Source organism: Sceloporus occidentalis, unplaced genomic scaffold, assembly GCF_023333645.1.
Source record: "Sceloporus occidentalis isolate IW3139 unplaced genomic scaffold, rSceOcc1.0.p SCAF_534, whole genome shotgun sequence".
Lineage (NCBI taxonomy): Eukaryota > Metazoa > Chordata > Lepidosauria > Squamata > Phrynosomatidae > Sceloporus > Sceloporus occidentalis.
Window position 1 is genome coordinate 34,739 of NW_028317514.1, and position 25,411 is coordinate 60,149.

General features: G+C 54.1%; 3 protein-coding genes across 3 annotated transcripts; 2 read left to right on the top strand and 1 right to left on the bottom strand.

The window, feature by feature from the left end:
• Window positions 1-742: 742 nt before the first annotated feature.
• On the top strand, window positions 743-11,930 carry LOC149271206 (extended synaptotagmin-3-like). The gene is made up of 24 exons (XM_089507535.1): window positions 743-1,024; window positions 2,987-3,028; window positions 4,119-4,253; window positions 4,449-4,525; window positions 4,734-4,803; window positions 5,138-5,227; window positions 5,418-5,473; window positions 6,753-6,873; window positions 7,066-7,242; window positions 7,350-7,432; window positions 7,552-7,600; window positions 7,718-7,807; window positions 8,010-8,072; window positions 8,163-8,228; window positions 8,687-8,749; window positions 8,863-8,949; window positions 9,343-9,492; window positions 10,058-10,424; window positions 10,481-10,484; window positions 10,665-10,754; window positions 10,901-11,032; window positions 11,182-11,287; window positions 11,567-11,616; window positions 11,894-11,930. Exons 1-24 carry the CDS (start codon window positions 743-745, stop codon window positions 11,928-11,930), a joined length of 2,487 nt encoding a protein of 828 aa, XP_089363661.1.
• Window positions 11,931-12,586: 656 nt separating this feature from the next.
• LOC149271207 (centrosomal protein of 70 kDa-like) lies at window positions 12,587-18,558 on the bottom strand. The gene is made up of 18 exons (XM_089507536.1): window positions 18,410-18,558; window positions 17,579-17,823; window positions 16,900-17,040; window positions 16,587-16,609; window positions 15,974-16,073; window positions 15,744-15,867; window positions 15,365-15,545; window positions 15,138-15,284; window positions 14,689-14,768; window positions 14,533-14,595; window positions 14,342-14,450; window positions 14,131-14,229; window positions 13,878-14,015; window positions 13,666-13,803; window positions 13,417-13,585; window positions 13,119-13,233; window positions 12,765-12,844; window positions 12,587-12,663 (listed from the first exon to the last, which is right to left on the bottom strand). Exons 1-18 carry the CDS (start codon window positions 18,556-18,558, stop codon window positions 12,587-12,589), a joined length of 2,178 nt encoding a protein of 725 aa, XP_089363662.1.
• A 241-nt stretch (window positions 18,559-18,799) lies between these two features.
• Window positions 18,800-24,068, top strand: LOC149271208 (very-long-chain (3R)-3-hydroxyacyl-CoA dehydratase 2-like). Its single transcript, XM_089507543.1, has 7 exons — window positions 18,800-18,921; window positions 19,018-19,135; window positions 21,981-21,999; window positions 22,191-22,279; window positions 23,176-23,297; window positions 23,526-23,704; window positions 23,992-24,068. The coding sequence occupies exons 1-7, from the start codon at window positions 18,800-18,802 to the stop codon at window positions 24,066-24,068; spliced, it is 726 nt and encodes a 241-aa protein (XP_089363669.1).
• The last annotated feature ends 1,343 nt before the right edge of the window (window positions 24,069-25,411 follow it).

Consider the following 25,411-nt stretch of genomic DNA (forward strand, 5'->3'; position numbering starts at 1 on the left):
CAAACCGAAACCCTCTGCATTCGCTGATGGGAAACATGGGGCAGATCCGGTGGATTTGGGGCAGATCTGACAAGATGTTGTTACCCCAAACGGCTCGCAAAAATTAAACTGCAGATTATGAGACGGCCGCAGCACGAAAACATGCATCAGGAACGCGTCAATCTAAACCAAGATCCAGAACATCTCAGTCCAAAGATCTAGAGTTATCACGAGCATCAGGAACAGATCAGGAACCCCATTATCACCCCCCCGCGCTCGGGAAATCATTATTTGGTGGGAAACTGTGTTCCTAACAATGTATTTAGTCAAACAGATGTAATACTCCCCCAAAGGAAGACTGCCCCCTGGGTAATGCTGCCCCAAAGGGAAAACTGCCCCCCGGATAATGCTGGCCCAAAGGGAAAACTGCCCCCCGGATAATGCTGGCCCAAAGGGAAAACTGCCCCCCGGGTAATGCTGCCCTGAACATTATGCCCGATTACCCCTATCCAGCGTTGGGCGGGGCGGGGGCGGGTCTGGAATCCACGGATTTTGGTCGCTTCTCACCTTTCCTGCCGTTTCAGGCTCCGCCCCCTGTCCGGGATGCCCACTGTGGCCCCGCCCTCCGGGCGTCGTACATAGCATGGGCGTGTCCGTACCTGTTCTGGGTGTGTCTGGTGTGGGCGGACCGTGGGCGGAGCCTCTTCCTGTCACCTGCCGCTGCTGCCCGGGCGGGTCACTGTGAGCCGGGTGTCCCCGGACCATGAAGCAGCAGGAGCAGAGCCCGGGCCCCGGGGGAGACCCCCTCGCGCTGCTGGTGCCCGTCCGCCGGGTGCTGTGGCTGCTGGTCCCGCTGCTGCCCGTCTATGTGTGCGGGCGGCTCGGGCTCGGCCCGCTCTGGCTCGGACTCGGCTCTCTGCTTTGGGTTTTGTGGCTGAGAAACAAGAGATCGAAAGCGGCGCGACTGACGGCGGCCTGGGAGCTGCTGGACGACGAGAGCCTGGGGGTGACCCGGGGGCTGAACCCACAGCAACTGCCCTCCTGGGTGAGTACTGCCCCCCCTGGGGGCAAGAGGGGCCGGGGGAAGAACTTTGCGACAGGGGCATTAACTCACCAGCTGATGGGGTGAGAGAGGGCAATAACACACTGACAGGGGCATTAACTCACCGGGTGACGGGGTGAGAGAGGGCAATAACACACTGACAGGGGCATTAACTCACCGGGTGACGGGGTGAGAGAGGGCAATAACACACTGACAGGGGCATTAACTCACCGGGTGACGGGGTGAGAGGGGGCAATAACCCCTGGCCTGATTACTGATGCCTGCCGGGATGTTTGGCAGGTATGACTCCTGTGGGGTATTAGCAGTAGTTGGGGACACCAGGTGGGCAGGGAGGTGACGAGGTGCCACGGAGGGGGGGGGCAGCTCTGGAACGGCCATTATCCGCCCTCCGCTTCCTGGTTCTGGTGCCAGCTTTATCACCTCGGAGCGAGCATCAGAGTCGCTCCTTTCTGGGGCTTATTCACTAAACAGCTCGGCCCTTCTCACAGGAGCTGCCTGGCATTCCCGGTCACTATGGTTACCCAGTCCGGGTGTTGGTGATGTTCTATCCCGTTCGGCTTCACACACGTTTGACCTGAATCTGCCCCGGCCGGAGCCTGTTAGTCGGGCTGGTCGGCGTGTTCCTATGGTTGCGTGTTCTGCAGGTTGCATGTTCTGCAGGTTGGCGCGTTCCTCTGGTTGCGTGTTCTGCAGGTTGGCGCGTTCCTCTGGTTGCGTGTTCTGCAGGTTGCGTGTTCTGCAGGTTGCGTGTTCCGCTTGCTGCGGGGGTTTTGTGATGAGCCCCACGAGTCGCCTCTCTGGATTTGCCCCACCGGTCAGACAGCGCGAGGCGTGGAACGTGGTTTATTCCCCCGTTAAGGCCACGTATGACTTGCGCAGGACTGTGACGGACTTTGATTTACCGAATCATCCTGAGAACCGTCTCATCCTGGGCGTCTCGCCTTCGCGGTCTCTTTTAATAGACTGTCCGTACTGGTTTCACCGGTCGGGGTGCAGAGAGCCGGCTCTTCCAGTCAGGCAGCCATTAGATTGCAAGCTCTGCGGGGCAGCCGGTCCACGGCAGCAGAAACGTGAGAATCGAATCGCGGCTCGTCGAGGACGTTATCTCTGTGTAAGACGTCGCCGTATAACCAGGAGTGTCTGTCCCCGGCAGGGAAGGGGTTACGGCCGCCTCCTGTCTGTCCCCGGCAGGGAAGGGGTTACGGCCGCCTCCTGTCTGTCCCCGGCAGGGAAGGGGTTACGGCCGCCTCCTGTCTGTCCCCGGCAGGGAAGGGGTTACGGCCGCCTCCTGTCTGTCCCCGGCAGGGAAGGGGTTACGGCCGCCTCCTGTCTGTCCCCGGCAGGGAAGGGGTTACGGCCGCCTCCTGTCTGTCCCCGGCAGGGAAGGGGTTACGGCCGCCTCCTGTCTGTCCCCGGCAGGGAAGGGGTTACGGCCGCCTCCTGTCTGTCCCCGGCAGGGAAGGGGTTACGGCCGCCTCCTGTCTGTCCCCGGCAGGGAAGGGGTTACGGCCGCCTCCTGTCTGTCCCCGGCAGGGAAGGGGTTAATGTGATGTGGCGTGCTGTTTGTATGTTACCCGCATTGATCATGTCTGGACCTGCGCTGCGGCTCCCAGTGAGGTTGTTAACCATAAATGCCACACACCTTGGCCGCGCAGGTCACATGATCCCAGGCGCAGAACCCTATTGGCTGCTCCAGTGCCTGTCAGGCTGGCTGGACCCTCCATCGGGGAGGAATTATCATAAAATGATTTGTGTTTATAATTTAACCCTTTAAAGGGACCATATGTAGAAATCCTGTGTGCTTGGTGTGGAGCGGTCATACCCCCCCCCGGGCTGTACGGGGTTAATGCTCAGGGGTATTATATGCGAGTTTATTGCCAGTTATTTGTAACTCTTTCCCTCCCATGCAGCGAAATGTAACGGGGATCTGCTTTCTCTTTTCAGGTGAATTTTCCGGATGTTGAGAGGGTGGAATGGGTTAATAAGGTAAGAGTATTAACCCTTTCACTAACTCACAGCGCAGGAAGGACTACCCTGTATGTATAGTTAAATCAGTGACCGGCCCCTGTATAATGTATAGATAAATCAGTGACCGGCCCCCCTGTATAACGTATAGATAAATCAGTGACCGGCCCCTGTATAATGTATAGATAAATCAGTGACCGGCCCCCTGTATAATGTATAGATAAATCAGCGAGCCGGCCCCCTGTATAATGTATAGATAAATCAGCGAGCCGGCCCCCTGTATAATGTATAGATAAATCAGTGACCGGCCCCCTGTATAATGTATAGATAAATCAGTGACCGGCCCCTGTATAATGTATAGATAAATCAGTGACCGGCCCCCTGTATAATGTATAGATAAATCAGTGACCGGCCCCCTTTATAATGTATAGATAAATCAGTGACCGGCCCCCTGTATAATGTATAGATAAATCAGTGACCGGCCCCCTGTATAATGTATAGATAAATCAGTGACCGGCCCCTGTATAATGTATAGATAAATCAGCGGACCGGCCCCCTGTATAATGTATAGATAAATCAGCGAGCCGGCCCCCTGTATAATGTATAGATAAATCAGTGACCGGCCCCCTGTATAATGTATAGATAAATCAGTGACCGGCCCCTGTATAATGTATAGATAAATCAGTGACCGGCCCCTGTATAATGTATAGATAAATCAGTGACCGGCCCCCTGTATAATGTATAGATAAATCAGTGACCGGCCCCCTGTATAATGTATAGATAAATCAGTGACCGGCCCCCTGTATAATGTATAGATAAATCAGTGACCGGCCCCTGTATAATGTATAGATAAATCAGTGACCGGCCCCCTGTATAATGTATACATAAATCAGTGACCGGCCCCTGTATAATGTATAGATAAATCAGTGACCGGCCCCCCTGTATAATGTATAGATAAATCAGTGACCCGGCCCCCTGTATAATGTATAGATAAATCAGTGACCGGCCCCCTGTATAATGTATAGATAAATCAGTGACTGGCCCCCTGTATAATGTATAGTGAAATCAGTGACCGGCCCCTGTATAACGTATAGCGTTATGTCCCGTGCAGGTTCTGGGGCAGACGTGGCCGTATTTCGGGGCGTACGTGGAGCGGATGCTGATGGAGAAGGTGGAGCCGCTGATCCGAGCCTCGAACGTCCATCTCAAGGCTTTCACCTTCACCAAGATCAGCTTCGGGCAGAAGGTACTGCGAGGGTTAAAGTCACCCGGCGTCGTACGGCCGGGTAATTACACCCCGTGACACGCGACACGCTACAGCTCCACACGTGACACCGCGGCCCTGTGCAATGTGTGGAGGAGGGAAGATCATGCTGAGCGGCGTGATGTCGGTTCCCTGTAAGTACTACTATCTGTAATCACTGTGTGTCTTGTCTGGCAGTTCCCGAGGGTGAACGGGGTGAAGGCGTACGCCAAGAACGTGGACAAGAGGGAGGTCATCCTGGACGTGCAGATCTGGTAAATACGTGGCCTGCGCACACGCCACGAAAGTCTCATCCGTGAGATGCCCCCCTTTCTTTCTAACAGCCCCACCCAGGGTATTTATACGCCGTCCACGTGTGGCTTCCACAATACCCCCGGTGTGTGCCCTGTGACCGGTTTATGCCCCTCACCATCACTCTGACCGAATCAGGGACTGTTGAGCTAACTTTGGGCTTTTTGGCAGCTACACCGGGGACTGCGAGATCAACGTGGAGGTGAAGAAGCTCTGCAAGGCGGGGGTGAAAGGCATGCAGGTCGGTGACAAAACCTCGGGGGTCCCTGAGCCCCCCCGCCCCCACCCCGGGTACCTGAGCCCCCCCCAACTCCCTGCCTGCCCCCCCGCCCCCACCCCGGGTACCTGACCCCCCCAACTCCCTGCCTGCCCCCCCCCCCCCGGGGTATCACTGGGTGCCTCCATCTGGTCTTTTCCAAAGAGCACTTAGGCCTGTTTTGAGATATGATGCCCCCCCTGCCCCCCCTCCAATGTGTATGTAGCGTGTGTGCGTCACGCATGTAGCGTGTGTGCGGCACGCATGTGTGTTGACGGCAGTAATTGTGACGGTTATTAACCCCTGAGCTTGTCTGCAGCTCCACGGGACGCTCCGCGTGATCCTGGCTCCGCTTTTGCCGGAAGCTCCGTTTTTTGGAGCCGTCACGATGTTCTTCATCCAGAAGCCGGTGAGTTCCGTGGCTTGGGGAGGGGGGTTCAGTGGCCGGGGGGGGGGACGTAATCCCTCAGTCTGAATCTTGGACGTGGCGGAGTGAGGCATCAGCGGTGTTGGCAGCCACGTTACGTGGGACAAACCCCCCGCCGGCCCCCTTAACGGTTTGTGATATTTTTCTGATTTCCGTCTTTTCTCTTCCGCAGCATCTGGAGATCAACTGGACCGGAATAACCAACGTGCTGGAGATCCCCGGAGTCAGGTGACCCCATCCCATAATAACAGCACCCGGGGGGGGGGTATGATTAGCCCTGGGGGTATTATTATTAGAGGTGTGGGGGGTATATTATTATTATTATTATTAGCCCTGGGGGGTAATTTATTAGTGCGGGGGTATATTATTAGAGGTGTGGGGGGTATATTATTATTATTATTATTAGCCCTGGGGGGTAATTTATTAGTGCGGGGGTATATTATTAGAGGTGTGGGGGGTATATTATTATTATTAGCCCTGGGGGGGTAAATTATTAGCCCCGGCAGTATGCATGGCATTAGGAGGAGCGTCGTATCATAGACGGGGAGGCCGGCCTCTGATGCCCCCCGGGGCTTTTCTTATTGCCCGGCCTTTCTGTGGCGTCTCGAGAGGCTTCTCCAGCAGGTGCGGCAACCGGAATTTCCAGTCAGTCCGACATTCCTCCGCCGCCCAGCAGAGTTTGGCCTCCGATTTACAGCCTCCATTCAGTTACAGAACCTCCCCGTCCGTGGGGGTGAAGCAGACACCGTGTGGCAGCGGGGTAATTGGCGTGATGCCCCGCGCCCCACCCTGTGCCACGGTGCTTATATTACCCCCCACACGCACATTAACCCCTTCGCTTCCAGTCTCTCTCTGGGTTTTTGTACTTTTTCTGACTGAGATGTAGATAAAAGTGTAGTGCGGAGGGGTTTAAATCACCGACCGTGACCGTGGCAGCCACCGGCCGTGGAATGATGGAGGCAGTTACTATCCTGTGTGGCAGGAGAGGGGTTAAATGTGGTATTTGGAGTCTCCCTGCACGGTGACCACGCAGGAGCTGCCCCGACACAGGGTGATTAGACCCAAAGAGACTTAGTGCAGGGAAGAGATTTTAACCCCTGATGTCCCGTCTTGGGGTAGATCTTGTATTTCAGTGCCAGGCAGATAAGTGAACCTTAGAATTACGTGGCAGCCCTTCGAGCCACGTACCTTCATCCCTATCAGTATTTCAGGCTCTCCTTCAATGTCGGTGGAATGCTGATGTCTGGAACCAAGGGGCATATAGTATAATGTCTGCCACGTGGAGTGCATATAGCATTGTGTCTGCCACGTGGGGTATATGACATCGTGTCTGCCACGTGGGGTATATAGCATTGTGTCTGCCACGTGGGGTATATGACATCGTGTCTGCCACGTGGGGTATATGGCATCGTGTCTGCCACGTGGGGTATATGGCATCGTGTCTGCCACGTGGGGTATATGGCATCGTGTCTGCCACGTGGGGTATGACTTTGTGTCTCTCTTTCAGTGACATGTCGGACTCGATGATCATCGATATCATCTCCTCGCACCTCGTTCTGCCCAACAGGCTGACCGTCCCACTGAAAGGCCACGTGAACATCGCTCAGCTCCGCTACCCCGTGCCACAAGTACGTGAGCTCTGCCCGGGGAGACGTGGCTCACAGCGCCAAGAGCCCTCACTGTAGGGGCCCGTGTCTCTCGTGGTGTGGGGGGCGTGTCTCTCGTGGTGTGGGGGGCGTGTCTCTCGTGGTGTGGGGGGCGTGTCTCTCGTAGCGTGGGGCCCGTGGTCCTTTACTCACCATGGGTTTCTGTGGTTTTAGGGCGTCCTGAGAGTTCATTTGATTGAAGCCGAAAACCTGATCCCCAAAGACAATTATCTGAGGGGGGTAATAAGGGGCAAGTCTGACCCCTACGTGGTCCTGCGTGTCGGCAACCAGATGTTCAAGAGCAGAACCGTTAAAGAGAACCTTAATCCACGCTGGGGTGACACGTACGAGGTGAGTCCTGCGCATGCGCCACGTCCGGCACACAGATCTCTCTGTATGTCGGGCACGTGGCAGACGATTGCGTTGCGTGAGCTGACTTTGTCCGTGTCGTGGGGCAGTTCGTGGTGCATGAAGTCCCCGGCCAGGACCTGGAGGTCGATCTCTACGATGAAGACCCCGACAAGGACGACTTCCTGGGCAGGTAACGCTCTCCGCAGCCACGGGGAGGGCCACGGCAGCCCCAGGCTCTGTGCTCCTGTATGTGGGACACGTGCGTTTTGGGGCCGTTTGTCTGAATTTTATGGATTTTGCCCCCTGCAGCTTGGTGGTCGGTCTGGAGGGCGTCATGAAGGACCGGGTTGTGCAGGAGGTAATTATTCTGGGCCTGAGAGCTGACAATCTAAAGGCCACGAATGTTTGTGTCACTGACCCCAAGTGTGACCCCCCCGACCCCCGTCTGACTCCGTACTCCTTGTCTCCCGTTCAGTGGTTCCCTCTCAGCGACGTGGCCAGCGGGAAGGTGCATTTTAAACTCGAGTGGTTTTCACTTCTGGCCGCGCAGGAGAAGTTACGTGAGGTGAGTTACCTGCCCTGTCCCCGGCCCCCCCACCATACTGACTGACCCCGCCCCCGGGGCAGTTATTTTACACCCACCCCGGAGTCTCTGCATCGCTCTGAGCAGACGACACGCGCTTAGTTATTGCCCCCTCCTTGTGTCCCTCGCTCCGTGGGATTTGCCCCCCTGTAATTCACCCACTTTGTTTCTTCCGATCTCTCAGGCCGAGAAAGGGTTAACGACCGCCATGCTGATCGTGTATCTGGACAGCGCCTGCAATCTGCCGGTAATTACCCCGGGGGGGGGGGGGCAACGGGCAGCTTTAACCCTCTCACTGCCGGCGGCGGACGTTTCATTTCCGGTTTTTATCCCGCAGAGGAATCATTTCGAATTTTCAAACAACGAATACGCGAGAAGACAGAAGTACACCAGTTACCCCAAGGTGAGCCACGTACCCCGCAGCCACGTATCCCCAGGGTTACCCCAAGGTGAGCCACGTACCCCGCAGCCACGTATCCCCAGGGTTACCCCAAGGTGAGCCACGCACCCCCCGTGTTACCCCAAGGTGAGCCACGTACCCCGCAGCCACGTATCCCCAGGGTTACCCCAAGGTGAGCCACGTACCCCGCAGCCACGTATCCCCAGGGTTACCCCAAGGTGAGCCACGCACCCCCCAGTGTTACCCCAAGGTGAGCCACGTACCCCGCAGCCACGTACCCCTAGGGTTACCCCAAGGTGAGCCACTTACCCCCCTGGGGCATGGCTTTTTTACCAAATTACCATGGAAGTTCCAAAGGTTTGTCACCGAGGGGTAACAGCTGGCGGGCGAGGCCTCTGGCACCCGGTGGGGCAGTTGGGGCATCTCCCCCGATCCTAAGCCGTTGTGTTGGTTCCGCGCAGGTTGAGAAGGAGCCGTCGGCGTACGTGGTGCTGTCCGTGGGGAAGAAGTTCACGAAAAGCAAGGTAAGAGTCACCGGGCGAGGGGCATCTGCTGGGGCAGCAGCACAGTTACCCCTGATTACCTCTGCAGTGGGGCAGCGGATTATTTACCCCCCGATTCTCTGTGTACCCCGCAGACCTGCGCGCCCTCCAAGGACCCCGTGTGGGAACAGGGCTTCGCCTTCTTCATCCAGGACCCCCACATGCAGAATCTCCACGCCGAGGTAACGGGGGGCAGAGGGAGTTCTTTCCGGGGCATTAAGAGAGATTTACGGACGGGTGATCCGCCCCCCGGGGCGGGATCTGCCTGGGATAATTGCCCCCCGGGGGGGGGATCCGCCTGATATTCTGATGGTAAAGAGTCAGGTGGGTAATAAGACCGAGGCGCTCTCTACAGACCGATTGCCCCGGCTGGCCAGCCATTTTTATTTTCCTTTTCCTTCTTTAAACACCTCCCAGTTTTTTGTGCTGCTTCAACTGGAAGCCTTTTCCAGGTATCTACTACCCTTTCCCTCAAACTCGGCGGCTTCTGCGCAGTTTGTTTGATTTTTGTGCTGATTGGGCTGTCGGTGGCACCGCGTGGCTCCTCCGTGGCTCACCCGTGGTTTGTGTGGCAGGTGAAGGATGACGATCGGCAGTGTGTCTTGGGCTTGCTGGATTTCCCGCTTCACCGGCTGCTGGGCTGCGAGGATCTGACGGCCGAGCAGAGATTTCCGCTCAGCAACTCCGGGGCGGACAGCGGCATCAGGATGAAGCTCGTGCTGCGGGTGAGAAACGCTTTCATCATCATGTGTGGAACACGCGTGTGAAATGGATCTGTCCACGGAACGGCCAGAGCCACGCCTGTGTCCGCAGCATCCCGCATCTCACCTGAGCTCAAGGAAATGGGGAGGAGCCGTGGGAGGGGTGATGAGAGGGGGTGGGAGAACTGATGGGGGTAGCGGTGGGAGGGGGAAGGACTCGGGGGGGGGGGGGACGACTGTGGGAGGGGTGATGAGGGGGGGAGTGGTGGGAGGGGCAGCGGAAGGACTGGGAGGGGTGATGAGAGGGGGTGGGAGGGGTTATGAGGGGTGGGAGGGGCGATGAGAGGGGGTGGGAGGACTGGTGGGAGTTGTTCAGCAATAGGCATGCGTTGCATGTGTTCCCCGTGGGATACATACGTGTGTGTGTGTGTGTGCGCCTGTGTGTTCCCAGTGGGATATGTATGCTAGTAATGTCGTTCAGGTATGTGTCTCTGCGTGTTCTGTGTGTTACCCGTGGGATGTATACATTGGTTATTGTCCTACACACGTGTGTGCTTGCGTGTCATGTGTCCGCGTCTTTGACCGGCAGGTTCTGCACGTGGAGGAGCCGGACCCCGAGGCCGTTTACTCTGGAATTAACTCCATGAAGCACGGACCGGTCTCCATCCGGCGGGCGCAGGAGGCGAAGCCACGCGGAAAGCAGCACAAGCCGTCGGAGGGCCAGCAGCAGAGCAGCCAGGGCCACGCGGTGCCACCTCCCAAACTGCTCCGGAAAGACAGCGCGGCTAACAGCGCGCAGCGGCCCAACCACGCCGGACACGAACAGAGCCCCGCGCCGCCCCGCAACCCCACCGGCTCGGCGCCACGGAACCCCAACCTCCGCACGCTGCAGAGAATCGCCCCCAGCCTCATTTCACTCAACTCCATGGCCTCCTCCTGCTACGATCCCTATGAGGGTCACGGGTACGGGTCCCAGTCATACATGTTAAGCGTTATAAGGCGTGTCGGGGAGAGCGGTGCATGCTGGGAGACGGCGGGCGGACGGCGTCAGAATGACCCGCATCCGGTAGATGCACCGGACGTGGCACCTCTCGGTACCGCCCATGCGGTAAATGTGGGCGTGTCCAGGGGTAGTGTTGTGGGTTCTTGGGGGCGGGGTAAATATGTTTGGTTATTAACTGGTATTTTTTTTTCAGGGCCACGAATGTGGTTTCCGGGGAGATCCAAATCTCCGTTCAGTACGTGTCGTCCCGGCGCTGTCTCAGCGTGACCGTCGGCTGCTGCAGGTAAACCGTCTCTCTGCGGGTCCCCTCTGCAGAGCGGGCCACGAATCCACGGGAATCTCCTTAACCCCCCATAAATTACCCCAAATGGCCATTGCCCGTGGTCTGCCACTACCTCATACCCCCTGCCTTTTCTTTGTGGCCTCCAGGAACCTGACCCGGTGTTCCGGTACCGGAGCCGACCCCTACGTCCGGATCTATCTCCTCCCAGACAGACGGTGGCCGAGCCGGAAAAAGACCACGGTGAAGAGGAAGACCCTGAACCCGGAGTACAACGAAAAGTGAGTGAGGGCTTATTCTGCACGGCATCAGCTCCCATCACTCCCAGCCACAGTTTACCGAAGTGCCACGAGCCTCCTGTAAATCCCCCCGTGGGAGCGTGGGGGGGGGGCAGACGGCTCTCGGATAAAACGACGTTTCGTTCTCCCAGGTTTGAGTTCCTCGCTTTCCTCGAAGACGTGAAGAAGCGCATGCTGGACGTGGCCGTGAAAAACAACCGGTCGTTCGGATCCCACGAGAGAAAAGAACTGGGAAAAGTGAGTGACCCCGGCAAACAGCCACGTGGCAGAAATATTCTCGCTTCTGTTCCGTGGCCCCGTCTCAGTGTAACCAATCACTAGAGACAGACTGCACACGAGGGGTTAAAAAAAGATTTACCCAAATTGCTCCACAGTCTTACCGGCTCCTACTTAGTGTATGTGGCCTCTGGGGGGTCTCTGACGTGATACCGAGCGATGCTCCGATGACTCAACCAATCAGAGCGTCCCAAAGCCTCAGGTTTTCAGGGCTGACACTTTCTCTCTGGCTCTCGGCAGGTACTGGTGGATCTGTCCACGGCCGATCTGGTTGAGGGGTTTACAGAGTGGTAAGTGAGGCTTTTCATCTTTTCTGATGGGGGAGGGGGGTATTAGGGGTATCCGTGTCCCTCCGTCCACGCACGCAGAACAGCAACGCCTTTAATGCCCAGCCTATCAGCCACGTGCGCGGTTAAGAGCTCTGCGGTCCTGTCTTCACACAAAGCCTGATCCACGTGTGAGTCCGCTGCCCCCCAGGGCGAGACCCCGCACTGTGCCACGCAGGCACCCCTGGGGCAGGGTGATCGCGCCTCACGAGTCCTCGCTGATCCTTTGCTTTCTCTCTAGGTTCGAATTGACGCTGAGCGGCCACGCCGGCTCCTGATCAGATCCACAGAAATGGGATATCGTGGGAGCTGCGCATGTACAGATGTAAATGTGTAATTAACCCATTACGGGGGGGGGGGGTCCGATTCCACGCAGCCCATCCCCCGACACTCCCTGTAACGCGGGCCGGCCGATTGAGGCACTTTTGTAAAGACGTTAATGCTGCGTGGTATTTCCAAACAGCCCTAAAGAGAGAAATTTACCCCAAAACGTGGTCTCTCACGTGGCGCCAAAATTACAATTTTTTTAAGTGTTAAATATTTATTTGTAGAAACTTCATAAATATAAAGAAAACGAAACCTTATTTTATGATTTTAATAAAACAATTTTACTTTTATGTTTTGTTTCTGTGAGCTTGTGGGGGAGGGGGGGGGCACACGCTACATGTTACCGAGTGGAACGCGACAGCTTTGTGTAATCGGTGGCTGTCCGCAGTCGCTCTGCAGCGGGGTAAAGGGGGCAAAACAGCAAGGGGGGGAGGGGGAGGCAAGAGTTAGGAGGGAGGTTTTTTGGGCGAGTGTTGAAAGCCCGTGGCCCGTGGCCCGTGGCCGGTACCTTGAGGAAGATTTCAGCTGCTGGAAATATTTCATAAAACGATTTCAGTGAATTTCACAAAATATGAAGACGGGAAATTTGGAAATGTATTCAAACGAGTTATTCGCGTGTTGTCGCCGGCGGCAACCGCCTCAGCCTGCGCACCGCGGGGACGATTTCTTCCAAACGGCTGATTTCTGGAAAAGTGACCACGTTTAGGAATTACACGCAGGGGGGGCAACAAAAACGGGGCAGAATCAGACAAACGGCTCCATTCACGTTTAGTAACAGAAATTACCTAAAAGATCAAGAAGTTCCTTTATTAACCCATGAAACGCCGGGAAGAACTCCTCGTGTTCTTGTAACTTGTTTATGATGCTAAAAAACAAAGCGAAATTGTAACGTTAGAGCCCCCCCCAGCCGGATGCGGACGACGTACAGCGCGGCGGAATATGATGGCGCTATATGTATAAAAAGAAATACACATTGTACCGCGGTGGGGGGGGGGTGTCAGGTAGATTTCCAAGGAGGGGATTTAAACAGACATGGGGCAGATAAATGGCGTCCCTGCGTCTCTATAGTGCGATATCCGTGATATATACGTGGATATTCTATGTGTGTATACACCCCTCCCCCGTTGGGTTATTCTCACCTGTCTATATCGAGCGTCCCCAGAACCCGCTGCAGCTTCTCACCCTCTCGCTCCTCCAGGTCGCGGCACAAACGCCCCACGCCGGTCACGAGAGCGCTGCAGGAAGCGTTACCGTCTACGGGGGGGGGGGGGGAGAGTGAGAGACAGGGGAGAGTGAGAGAGGACAGAGGGGAGAGTGCACGTCACAAAAGAGACCCCCAAAACAGAGCCTCGGAAATCCCAGAAGCTGCGACCCCCGAGACGATCTCCAGCGAGGGCCACGCGGGGCGAGAGATCCCGGGGCAGAGAAGAGCGTTACCCATCCCGAGGAGACAGCGTAGGTTCCGCATCATGTTGTCGGCTTCCCCCAGCCGGCGGTGCGCGGCGTTCATCGCGGGGACCACGCCGCTCGGCGACGAGACGTCAAACAGCCGCCGAAAGTGCGAGAGCTGCGCCTGCAGCCTGCATGGCGAGACGTGGCAGCCGTCCTGGGGGTAAAACGTGGAGGTTCGGGAAAAGCAGACAGAAGCGCAAACAGATTCCAAGCCGGCGGCGCGGATAACGTTACCGGAGTCCCGCTCTCCACCTCCTCCACCATCCTGTCCACAAGCAGCAGCAGCTCTTCCACGCCAGGGCCCTCGGCGCCCTCCGTCTGCCAATGGGGTAACAGCTTCTCTCCCAGCTTCCGCAGAGCTCCGTGCAGAGCCTGGAACACAGAGACGCTTCAGGCGTGACACGTCCACCGAACCCCCACCCGCACGCTGCCTCCGGGGGCCGCACTCTCAGCTCCCCGGTCCACATCTCCACGGTCGGGAGAAGGTGCAGGAAGTCAGACTTGTCCGTGGCCCTTGGATGATGCCACCAAGAAACACCTTGAACCGGACAGAGCAGCCCCCCCACTCCCACTAGTGTCCGTGGCTGCGACGCGGGTGAAGCCCACACGGAACACGGGATAAATCACGCAAAGAGACGCGGCCAAAGCGAGCGAGACCACGCGGGGAACGTCTCTCACCCCCAGAATCCACGCCGTTACCTTCCGCAGCCTGGTGCAGATTTCCGCTTCTCTGGCCGCGGATGAAACGACCGACGCAAAATCCTTCAAATCCCGCACGTCGAGCTCGGAACACGCGGCCTGCGGGGCGGAAAAAGTGGCACGTCCAATGAGACTTAAAAAGCTTTAAAAAATCCCCCAATGCCACGCGACCCGGGACCCCTCCCCCCAATGCCAATGAAAGCGGCTGAACCTGCAGGTATTTCCGGCACTCGCCGACCGGCAGCCGCTCCAAATGCTGCACCGCGGCGATTACCGGCTCCCCCGGCTCCTGTTCCATCTCCTTTTCTGTCTCGCCGAGGCTGCTGCGGACAGGAAAGTGTTAATGACTTATGATGTCATTCAACAAACGTATGAACACCGAGAGGTCAGTAAATGACGCACCGGAGGGCTTTCTGCAGCCGCCTCGCTTGCCGTTTGTAACGTTTCAGTTCCTCGGCCGTCGGCCTGCGAGAAAAAATGGCGGAATGAAGCGGGGGGCTTTATAGTCCTACCGGGGGGGGGCGGGGTTGGGCTGCGCATGTCCGACAGACCCCTCACCTCCTCTCCAGCTCGCCCCGGATCCGCCAATTCTCGCCCTCCAGCTCCTCTCGCCTCCGATTTCCTTCCCTTATTTGTTCCTGAAAAGACTAAAGAAACAGCAGATATTTCCTTACAAAGCGCCCCCCCCCCCCCCGCGAGGAAGCGGCCCCCCGGACAGCGGCCATTAACCGGGTTTCACTATTCTCCGTCTCGGCCCCCCGGACAGCGGCCATTAACCGGGTTTCACTATTCTCCGTCTCACCTTTAGGAGAGCTCTGTAATTAGGGCTGGCGTCCGAATCCAAGAACCCTTCAGGTAGCTCCGTCCTGCAGAGAGATTTCCATCATCGCGCATGTTTTACCCACACCTATTACCCGCAGCCGACTATGATCCAGCATCGGGCGCCCCCCCGTGGACAGTCTCCCCGACACCGCCCCCCCCCACCGCTGAAGCCTCCAGTCACTCACTGCAGATCCGGCACATTGTTCTCCGTCGGGGGTCCTTTCCCCCTCCCCCCGCCGCTCCTCCTCCGCGGCCCCCGCCACGCGCCTCCTCAGCTCCGAGATTTCCGCCTCCCGCTCCCGGAGCTTTTCCAGACACTTCCGGTTCTGCTCCTGATACAGACCGAGACCCCCAATCACTAACCATTCTATTCCCAACGCACGAAGCCTCTGAAGTCTCTTCTTCGGCTGACCTGCACCGTCTGCTTCTCCTGCAGGAGACTTTTCATCTGCGTTTGCTGTTCACACGTTTTGGCGAGAAAATCGTCTTCGAGGTCCCGGATTTTAGATTTCACGTTTTCCAGAATCTTCCGTAAGTCGCCGGCTTTCTGCTCGCTGCGGTCGGCTCGGCTCCGCTGCAGACGGACATCTTCCCTGCGACAGAGGAGGAGAGCCTGAGACGCGAGCGCAGAACTGCCCCCTCCGGGGCATTAACGGGAAATAAATCCCATCGGATTCACAAAGCGCTGCGCAGGGGGCGGGGATTCCAACGAGCGAGGGGCGGGCTGACATTCTAACGAGCGAGGGGCTCATTAGGGGGCGGTTCTGCAGCACACGCCTCCTAGGACTTACTTCAGCTGGTTATTGGCTTGGATGAGATCGTGGATCAGATTCTGCCTCCTTTCAGAGTCCTGCACCAGTGATTTGATCGCATTTCTCACAGCCAGAGATGCGTCGGCATCCAGCAGCAGCGCCCCTGCGGGAGACGCAGAAGAGACGGCGGCAAACATGAGCCCAGAGCGCCCCCCTGTGTGACAATATCCTCATCAAATACCCTCTGTAACCCAAACTGCCCCGCTCACCCGACAAGCTGCCCCCATCCGGGGCTCTGAGCGCACGCACCGGGGCACAGCCGTGGCGCTTTAGAAGCCGGTTTGTCTTTTCCCATTCTGCAAATTCCTCCTGCAACAGCACAAGAGTTCAGATCCCCCATATACATCCCTCCATATACAGAGCACAGATCCCCCCCTCCCTCCATATACAGAGCACAGATCCCCCCCCCCTCCCTCCATATACAGAGCACAGATACCCCCCCTCCCTCCATATACAGGGCACAGATACCCCCCTCCCTCCATATACAGAGCACAGATCCCCCCCCCCTCCCACCATATACAGAGCACAGATACCCCCCCTCCCTCCATATACAGAGCACAGATCCCCCCCCCTCCCACCATATACAGAGCACAGATACCCCCCTCCATATACAGAGCACAGATACCCCCCCCTCCCTCCATATACAGAGCACAGACCCCCCCCCCCCTCCATATACAGAGAACCTACATACCTGGGGTTGCTGCATCTCACCCAGGCTACCTGTAATCTCCATACAGGAGAGCAGCATTTGGCCACACCCACTGTCACCTACTCTCCTCACAAGCCCCGCCCCTTTAACTGGAAGAAAGGCCCCAGATTTACCTTCGACGCGTCGTCGTCTCCGCCTAGAACAGAGAAAGACAGAATAACAATGAAATTTAACCAAAAACCAGGAGTCCGACAGAAAATAACATTCAGCGGAATTCTGCCGGATTTATCGCACGAAAGAGAAGGGGATAATAGGCCGGGGAATACGGCGCGGATGAAACCACCGCCCCTCGTGTTTATGTTTGGGGCAGAAATTAAGTGTTTTGTTAAAAGTCCTGCGTCAGGAAGTCCCGTTACCGGAGAGATTTCACGTGGAATTATTACACGGCATCTGCAGACAGGGCCCGTGGGGGCATCTAACCCTCACTGCACACGCTCCGATCTACCCCACCGGAGGGAGAGGGGGGGGGGACTCTCGCTAATCCACGTTCTTTCGGATTAGCTGAATAGTAAGCGGGGTCGTGACCCACCGAGCGCCCGTCCGTCGTCCATAACGCCTCCCGGTGACCTGAAACAAGACAAAGGCAATTCGTGTCACGGTTATAAATCTACCCCCAGGGAACAGGAACAACCCCGTAAACGGAGGGCACAGAGGGCAATTTTTGTTTTAGGGGGTGTGGTTAGAAATGGGACTGGGCGGGGTTATTTGTGTAAATGGGCAGGGCATTTAGAAGAATAATGGGGTTTATTTACCCCGTTTAATTTATAAAGCCGTTTCCTGCTGTTTCTATACACATTATCGGGGCTTTTAGGGCTGTAGAACCCTGCAATCCCCTCATACCCAGCAAACATTCTCACCTCCTAGAAAAAAGGGGCATTGGGGGGGGGAGGGGGCATCAGGAGAGGAAAGGGGGCATCAGGGGCTTGGGGCCCATAGAGGGACTCGATAGACTAAAGACTTGCGGACAGGGGGCCGAGGCTAAAGTTCTCATCTGCCCCGTTAATACAAGTGTCATGAAGCGCAAGTCTCGGCTTGGGCTGTGATCTCGGACCTCTCTCCGACCCGCTCGGTATAACTCCTCCACCCGGATACACACAGGACTTACTCAATTTACCGACCGGCCGGGGGTGGTAGCAGCAGCCGGTAAGGTTCAAACTAAAGCGCTTAGGAAGACACTTCCTGTGGACGTCCGTCCGTAACCATGGAGACGCCAGGCGAGTGATCACAAAGACACAAACGCCAATTGAAGAAAGTCTCCGGAGTCCCTCAAACCAGAGAGCGGGGCTCCAATAAAATGGCGTCCGAGAAGCCCGGTCGCTCTGCTGTTTAGCGCTCTTCGGACTACACCAACTGTCACAACGGAAGGTACTTAAGAAAGAGATTTCTGATTGGCTGACTGCTGACACTAGCCCCTCCCCTCGGGTGACCTAGCCTTAATTTCAACCCGGAGATGGCCTTATCCGGTTCTGTACTTACCGTCACGAGAAAAATAATTAAATAGAAAAACATCAATGCTAACCCTTCTCTCCCCGGCAGGCGTTCCTGAGTCCGGCTTTGAAGGCGTTACTAAACTCAGACACGCCTCCTCAGACAAGCTCGCCCAATGAGTGTTGGCTCTGTATCCCGGGCTCTGATTGGCTGCGGCTGAATCAGGATAGCAGGTTGTGTCTGACACGGTGAGCGCGGATCGAGGGTAACGGGGTGGGGGGCAGATGGGGTTGCGGGGGGCAGATGGGGTTGCGGGGGGCAGATGTCTGCGGTGTTACGGGGGTCTGATGGTTGCGGAGCGGGACACACACACCGGTTACCCTCCATTCATACCGAGGCTGTGAGGACACTGATCTCCTGCGTCACATGACCCTTGTACTCTGAGCAGAGGTAGTAGGGCCTGTTAACCTGCAGAGCTTGCAGTCAGTGCGGAGAGGTCACCTTTTACCTCCCTCTCCCAGCGCCCTCTCCCTGCTGGATCCCAGGAACTCCTTCCCGTATCAGACAAAGATAATGCGAGCTGCAGCCTGGGAGCCGGAGGCCGGCAGCAGCAGCCACGCCGGCCACAAGGCCGCTGCAATCAGCTGTAAAGCGCATGTGCTACGGATTCCCCTCTAATGCCGCTGTGGGCGTGGGGGGCTTGTGGTCCGCAGGGGTTAGGTTATGGGCGCGGTGCTCAGGGGTTGGGCTATGGCCACCGGTGCGGTGCTCAGGGGTTGGACTATGGCCACCGGCGCGGTGCTTAGGGGTTGGATGCTGGCGCGGTGCTCAGGGGTTGGGTTATGGGCGCGGTTCTGCGGGGTTTTTTGTAATCGGTTCCTCTCACTCTCAGGCAGCCATGGCGAGTTCTGCGACAGGAAGCAGCAGGCCAATGGACGGCGGGGCCCAGAAGAAGCGGAAAGGACCCGGAGCGATTGCAACAGCCTACCTGGTTATTTACAACGTTGTTATGACAGCCGGGTAAATAAATGATCCTCTAGTATGAGACGCATCAGACCCCCGCCGTCCGGGGGTCTCCGCTTGGTAGTCATGGTCTCCGCTGGCTTCTTTGTACAGGTGGCTGGTTATCGCCGTGGGCTTAGTGCGCTCGTATCTGGCCAAAGGGAGTCACCATCATCTCTACCACTCCATCGAGAAGCCGCTGAAGTTCTTCCAGACCGGGGCTCTGTTGGAGGTGGGCCGGGGGGGGGGGTGAGGTGGGCCGGGTGAGGGTGGGTGGCTTTCTGTGTGTATATATACCCCCCTGTGTATGTACCGTATTTGCTCGATTATAAGTCGAGGTTTTATCAGGTGCAGGGAATTCTCTCTGACAGCCGGAGAAAGTCTGCGCGATGGACGGACAACCCCCGCTGCTAGCCACGCCTCTTTCCGGCTGCAGCGTAAGTTGTCTACGCGAATCGCGTAGAGCTCTACACGCTGCCTCGGCTACATGACAGGGAAGTAAGAAGCATTTAGGGGGTTAAAAGGCATATCATGGGGCACAGTGGCATATAGGGGGTATAAGGCATTTCTGGGGCAGATGTGCATAACTGGGGGGCAGGTTGGAAAATAGAAGGAAACAAAACCGAAATATTTTTCTCAATCATAGCTTTTATTAAAAAAATAGTTTAAATGAATTAACATTTACTGGTAAAACTTTTTTCCTATAGGGTCGTCTTATATTCAGGCTTTTTCTTTTTTCCTAAATTAATATTCAGATTCGTCTTATAATCGAGCAAATACGGTATATTATACCCCCCCTGTGTGTGTGTGTGTATATATATATATGTATTATACCCCCCCTGTGTATGTGTGTGTGTATATATATATTATACCCCCCCGTGTGTATATATATATTATACCCCCCGTGTATGTGTGTATATATATATATATATTATACCCCCCTGTGTGTGTGTGTGTGTGTATATATATATATATTATACCCCCCGTGTGTATATATATATATATTATACCCCCCGTGTGTATGTGTGTATATATATATATATTATACCCCCCCCTGTGTATGTGTGTGTATATATATATATATATTATACCCCCCCTGTGTATGTGTGTGTATATATATATATTATACCCCCCCCGTGTATGTGTGTAGTGTATATATATTATACCCCCCCGTGTATGTGTGTGTGTGTGTATATATATATTGTACCCCCCCTGTGTGTGTGTGTGTATATATATTATACCCCCCGTGTGTGTGTGTGTGTGTGTGTATATATATATTATACCCCCCCGTGTATGTGTGTGTGTGTATATATATATTGTACCCCCCCCTCTGTGTGTGTGTATATATATATTATACCCCCCCGTGTGTGTGTGTGTGTATATATATATATATATATATATATATATATATATATATATATTATACCCCCCCGTGTGTGTGTGTGTGTGTGTATATATATATATATTATACCCCCCGTGTGTGTGTGTGTGTGTGTGTGTATATATATATATATATATATATATATATATATTATACCCCCCCTGTGTGTGTGTGTGTGTGTATATATATATATATTATACCCCCCCTGTGTGTGTGTGTATATATATATATATTATACCCCCCCTGTGTGTGTGTGTGTATATATATATATATATTATACCCCCCCTGTGTGTGTGTGTGTGTATATATATATATATATTATACCCCCCCTGTGTGTGTGTGTGTGTGTATATATATATATATTAAACCCCCCCTGAGTGTGTGTGTGTGTGTGTGTGTGTGTGTGTATATATATATATTATACCCCCCCGTGTGTGTGTGTATATATATATATATTATACCCCCCCGTGTGTGTGTGTGTGTATATATATATATTATACCCCCCGTGTGTGTGTGTGTGTGTATATATATATATATATATATATATATATATATATATATATATATATATATATTATACCCCCCCTGTGTGTGTGTGTGTGTGTGTGTGTATATATATATATATTATACCCCCCCTGTGTGTGTGTGTGTGTGTGTATATATATATATATTATACCCCCCCTGTGTGTGTGTGTGTGTATATATATATATTATACCCCCCCCGTGTGTGTGTGTGTATATATATATATATTATACCCCCCGTGTGTGTGTGTGTGTGTGTGTATATATGTGTATATATATATATATATATATATTATACCCCCCCTGTGTGTGTGTGTATATATATATATATATTATACCCCCCCTGTGTGTGTGTGTATATATATATATATTATACCCCCCCCTGTGTGTGTGTGTGTGTATATATATATATTATACCCCCCCTGTGTGTGTGTGTATATATATATATTATACCCCCCCGTGTGTGTGTGTGTGTATATATATATATATATATATTATACCCCCCCCTGTGTGTGTGTGTATATATATATATTATACCCCCCCGTGTGTGTGTGTGTATATATATATATATTATACCCCCCCGTGTGTGTGTGTGTGTATATATATATATATATTATACCCCCCCGTGTGTGTGTGTATATATATATATATTATACCCCCCCTGTGTGTGTGTGTGTGTATATATATATTATACCCCCCCTGTGTGTGTGTGTGTGTATATATATATTATACCCCCCCTGTGTGTGTGTGTGTGTGTGTGTATATATATATATATATATATATATATATATATATATATATATATATATATATATATATATATATATATATATATTATAACCCCCTGCAGAGACCTGTTAGTAAGGAGGAGGCAGAGCGGCGTTTATCACTGAATCCTGATTGGTTTACAGGGGAAACGCCCAGTGAGAGGTGGAGTTTCCTTCACCTATCATTGAAAGCTGTGCCGGGATTAACCCTTTAATGTAAATGAGATTATCGAAAGAAGTCCATGAATGTAAAAGTTCCAGAACTTTTCAGTTTTGTCTCCCGGAGGGAAGCAATGAACTAAAAATGCGATTCCGGTAACAGTTACACAGATTTTGGGGCTAATGTGTGCAATTTCATGGAAATCCGATCAATAAACTGACGCGTTTTATTTCTTCTTCTTTTGTAGATTGTTCATTGTGCGATCGGTGAGTCGCTGGAACGTCCCAAAGGGTTAAAAGCAAAGGGAAGCTACTTCCTCCCCTGTGGCCCCTGCGCCCGATTGATGTGTTGCCCGCGGGAGATCATGTGCCCTGTTGGGGTGGGGGAGGGTTCCATGCTGTGCCAAGCGCTGGGGTATTAACCGGGTATTAACCTGCCGCTTGTCTTCGGTCCCCAGGAATTGTGCCGTCGTCCGTCGTGCTGACTGCCTTCCAGGTGATGTCACGCGTGTTCCTGACCTGGGCCGTGACACACAGCGTGCGCGAGGTGCGTGGATCTCGTGCCGGGGATTTATTGCTCTGTTTGTGCGCTGCTGGGTAGCTCTATAGAATGTATAGATAAATCAGCGAGCCGGCCCCTGTATAATGTATAGATAAATCAGTGACCGGCCCCCTGTATAATGTATAGATAAATCAGCAAGCCGGCGCCTGTATAATGTATAGATAAATCAGTGAGCTGCCCCCTGTATAATGTATAGATAAATCAGTGACCGGCCCCCTGTATAATGTATAGTTAAATCAGTGACCGGCCCCCTGTATAATGTATAGATAAATCAGTGACCGGCCCCCTGTATAATGTATAGATAAATCAGCGAGCCGGCCCCTGTGTAATGTATAGATAAATCAGTGACCGGCCCCCTGTATAATGTATAGATAAATCAGCGACCGGCCCCCTGTATAATGTATAGATAAATCAGTGACCGGCCCCCTGTATAATGTATAGATAAATCAGCGACTGGCCCCTGTATAATGTATAGGTAAATCAGCGAGCCGGCCCCTGTATAATGTATAGATAAATCAGTGACAGGCCCCCCTGTATAATGTATAGATAAATCAGTGACCGGCCCCCTGTATAATGTATAGATAAATCAGTGACCGGCCCCCTGTATAATGTATAGATAAATCAGTGACCGGCCCCCTATATAATGTATAGATAAATCAGCGACCGGCCCCTGTATAATGTATAGATAAATCAGTGACCCGGCCCCCTGTATAATGTATAGATAAAGCAGTGACCGGCCCCTGTATAATGTATAGATAAAGCAGTGACCGGCCCCTGTATAATGTATAGATAAATCAGTGACCGGCCCCTGTATAATGTATAGATAAATCAGTGACTGGCCCCTGTATAATGTATAGCTCATTGGCGTCTCCCGTTTTTAGGTTCAGAGTGAAGACTCGGTGCTGCTTTTCGTGGCCGCGTGGACAGTCACTGAAATCGTCCGCTATTTGTTTTATACGTTCAGCCTTCTAAACCACTTACCTTACATCATCAAGTGGGCCAGGTGAGTGCGGGGGGGGGGGGAGACGGGGAGGGAGTCCTCTGAGAAGCTCCCCTTTCCCAAGCGCTGAGTACAGCAATCCTGGAGTGTAAGCTCTGCTGGGCAGGGACCCCGTTCTTTGTGCCTCTTCTTTATTAAACGTCCGGGGCTGCTGCTTCGCTGTGGGATTGATTGCCGTGGCCCGTGGCCTCCCAGGCAGTGACTGTCTGCTTCTTGCCCCCCCCCCCCCAGGTACACCCTGTTCATCGTGCTCTACCCCATGGGGGTAACGGGGGAATTGCTGACCATCTACGCGGCGCTGCCCTTTGTTAAGCAGAGGGGGTTATACTCCATCAGCCTCCCCAACAAGTACAACTTCTCCTTCGACTACCACGCCTTCCTCATCCTCGTCATGGTGTCCTACATTCCCCGTGAGTACCACGTGCCTTCCACGCGTGACATCCCATATACACAGCGAGAGAGCGGCACTTACATCACGTAAATCCAAGCCCCTCCACGTTTCCCTTGGTTTTATGACATCGTCGCTCAACCCCCTGGTGTTTAACCCCCGCATGCTCCTGGGCCCTCGCGCGATTGGAGGGGGTTTAGTGACGGTATATAAGAGGGGCGAGCCACCGATCGCTCCAGCATGGTTCCGTGGCGGCCGGGTCACGGTTCCTGGCCACGCGTGTCGCTCACGGTCTTCCTTCTTTCCCAGTCTTCCCGCAGCTCTACTTCCACATGCTGCACCAGCGACGGAAGGTCCTCCACGCCGACCACAAGAAGGCCGATTAACCCTCGCTGAGCCACGCCTGGTTCTGGTTGGGTTTTTTTTTGCAGACTTTTTGAATCTTCATTTAACACGAAATCCACGGGAGGTAAATCTGCAGGAATGTGAATCATGTAACCTGTTTCCGGTCTAACACAGGGCCACGAGGGCCACGCGTGCAGCATGCGCTGGGACTGAATGGTTTCGCTACTTTGTCTTTTTATAATCCTGAAATGTCTTGTATTTGGTACTAAAAGCTCGTAAATCGATGACTCTGAAGCCTCTCTGTCCTGCGCTTGGCTGCTGAGCGTGGATTTGATGCATGTGGCGAGTTCCACTAACCGCCCGGAGTGTGCGTGAACCTGCGTGGCCCGTCTGCGGCCCTCGGTTACAGGTGGGGGCTCCCTGTGTGATGAAGTCACGTGATGTCTGCATATTCTGTAAAGTAGATTCCAGTAAAACCAGCCCCTCCCCCGTCCTCGTGGCCTTTTTCCTCGTAGGGGGCAGATAACGAGTAATTTAAATGCTCAGCACGTGGCGGGCGGAGGCGGCTCTGCTCCTGGTGTCCGGTACGTGTCCCCGTGGACCCTGCAGCTCCATGTAGTGAGGGGCTTCCAGCGAGTGTGGAGTTAAATTAAGCGACATCATTAAAACTTACTGCGGATTGACAATGAACTGGAATGGTGACCCGCGGGGCCCCCGCATCCCCCTGCCCTGGTGCTCCTGGGTGTGTCCGGTGCTCCTCGGGGTTCATGCTGAAACTACCCCATGGGAGGGAGAAGAAGCGGATGTGCGGCGGTTACCCTACCGGTTAGGTGCCCTCCTTCCCACTGCCCGTTCATTCTCCCCTCTGAAGGGGTTAATTGCATAAAAAGGTTGAGGGGGCAAAATCTGGAGCTTAAAGGGTTATTAGTAATGCCCCCTACAGTGCACAGCTTTACATCCAGCGGTGGAACTGCAGCTTTAATGCTGGAGCCGGACCGTCTAAGGCGCTTATGTCGGTGGGATAGCAGGAGTGGCCCCCGATTGGGGGGGGGGCTCGCAGCGTCATCTGGAGTGGGGTCCCAACCACTCATTACCCATAATCCTCCTTCCCTTTAACCCTCTGAGTAATGGGGGGGCCGTGAAGCATCTTGTGCCCCCTAATTGCGGATGCTGGGAGTTGCAGTGCTCTAAAGACCGCTCTGTCTGTGAACACATCCGGGGTCACCGAAAGCCAAACCCCCCCCCCCCTGGATTCTGTGAGTCTCTCTGGGGCAGCAGACCAACCCCCCCCCCCCTTTACCATGAGCACATATTTGCATTTTCATTGAAATATCAGATGATAAATGGGGACCAAGTGTTGCTGGCTTGCCCCTCCCTGAATTCC

Excerpts from the sequence above, each read along its gene's own strand:
- LOC149271206 (XM_089507535.1), top strand. The coding sequence starts at position 743 with ATGAAGCAGCAGGAGCAGAGCCCGGGCCCCGGGGGAGACCCCCTCGCG. Across the intron at positions 6,874-7,065 it reads TCCGCTACCCCGTGCCACAA|GGCGTCCTGAGAGTTCATTT; the intron begins GTACGTGAGCTC and ends CTGTGGTTTTAG. Across the intron at positions 8,073-8,162 it reads ACAGCGCCTGCAATCTGCCG|AGGAATCATTTCGAATTTTC; the intron begins GTAATTACCCCG and ends TTTATCCCGCAG.
- LOC149271207 (XM_089507536.1), bottom strand. The coding sequence starts at position 18,558 with ATGCGCTTTACAGCTGATTGCAGCGGCCTTGTGGCCGGCGTGGCTGCT. Across the intron at positions 14,596-14,688 it reads CGGGGCGAGCTGGAGAGGAG|GCCGACGGCCGAGGAACTGA; the intron begins GTGAGGGGTCTG and ends TTTTTCTCGCAG. Across the intron at positions 13,234-13,416 it reads ACGCTGTCTCCTCGGGATGG|ACGGTAACGCTTCCTGCAGC; the intron begins GTAACGCTCTTC and ends CCCCCCCCGTAG.
- LOC149271208 (XM_089507543.1), top strand. The coding sequence starts at position 18,800 with ATGGCGAGTTCTGCGACAGGAAGCAGCAGGCCAATGGACGGCGGGGCC. Across the intron at positions 23,298-23,525 it reads TACATCATCAAGTGGGCCAG|GTACACCCTGTTCATCGTGC; the intron begins GTGAGTGCGGGG and ends CCCCCCCCCCAG. Across the intron at positions 23,705-23,991 it reads CATGGTGTCCTACATTCCCC|TCTTCCCGCAGCTCTACTTC; the intron begins GTGAGTACCACG and ends CTTCTTTCCCAG.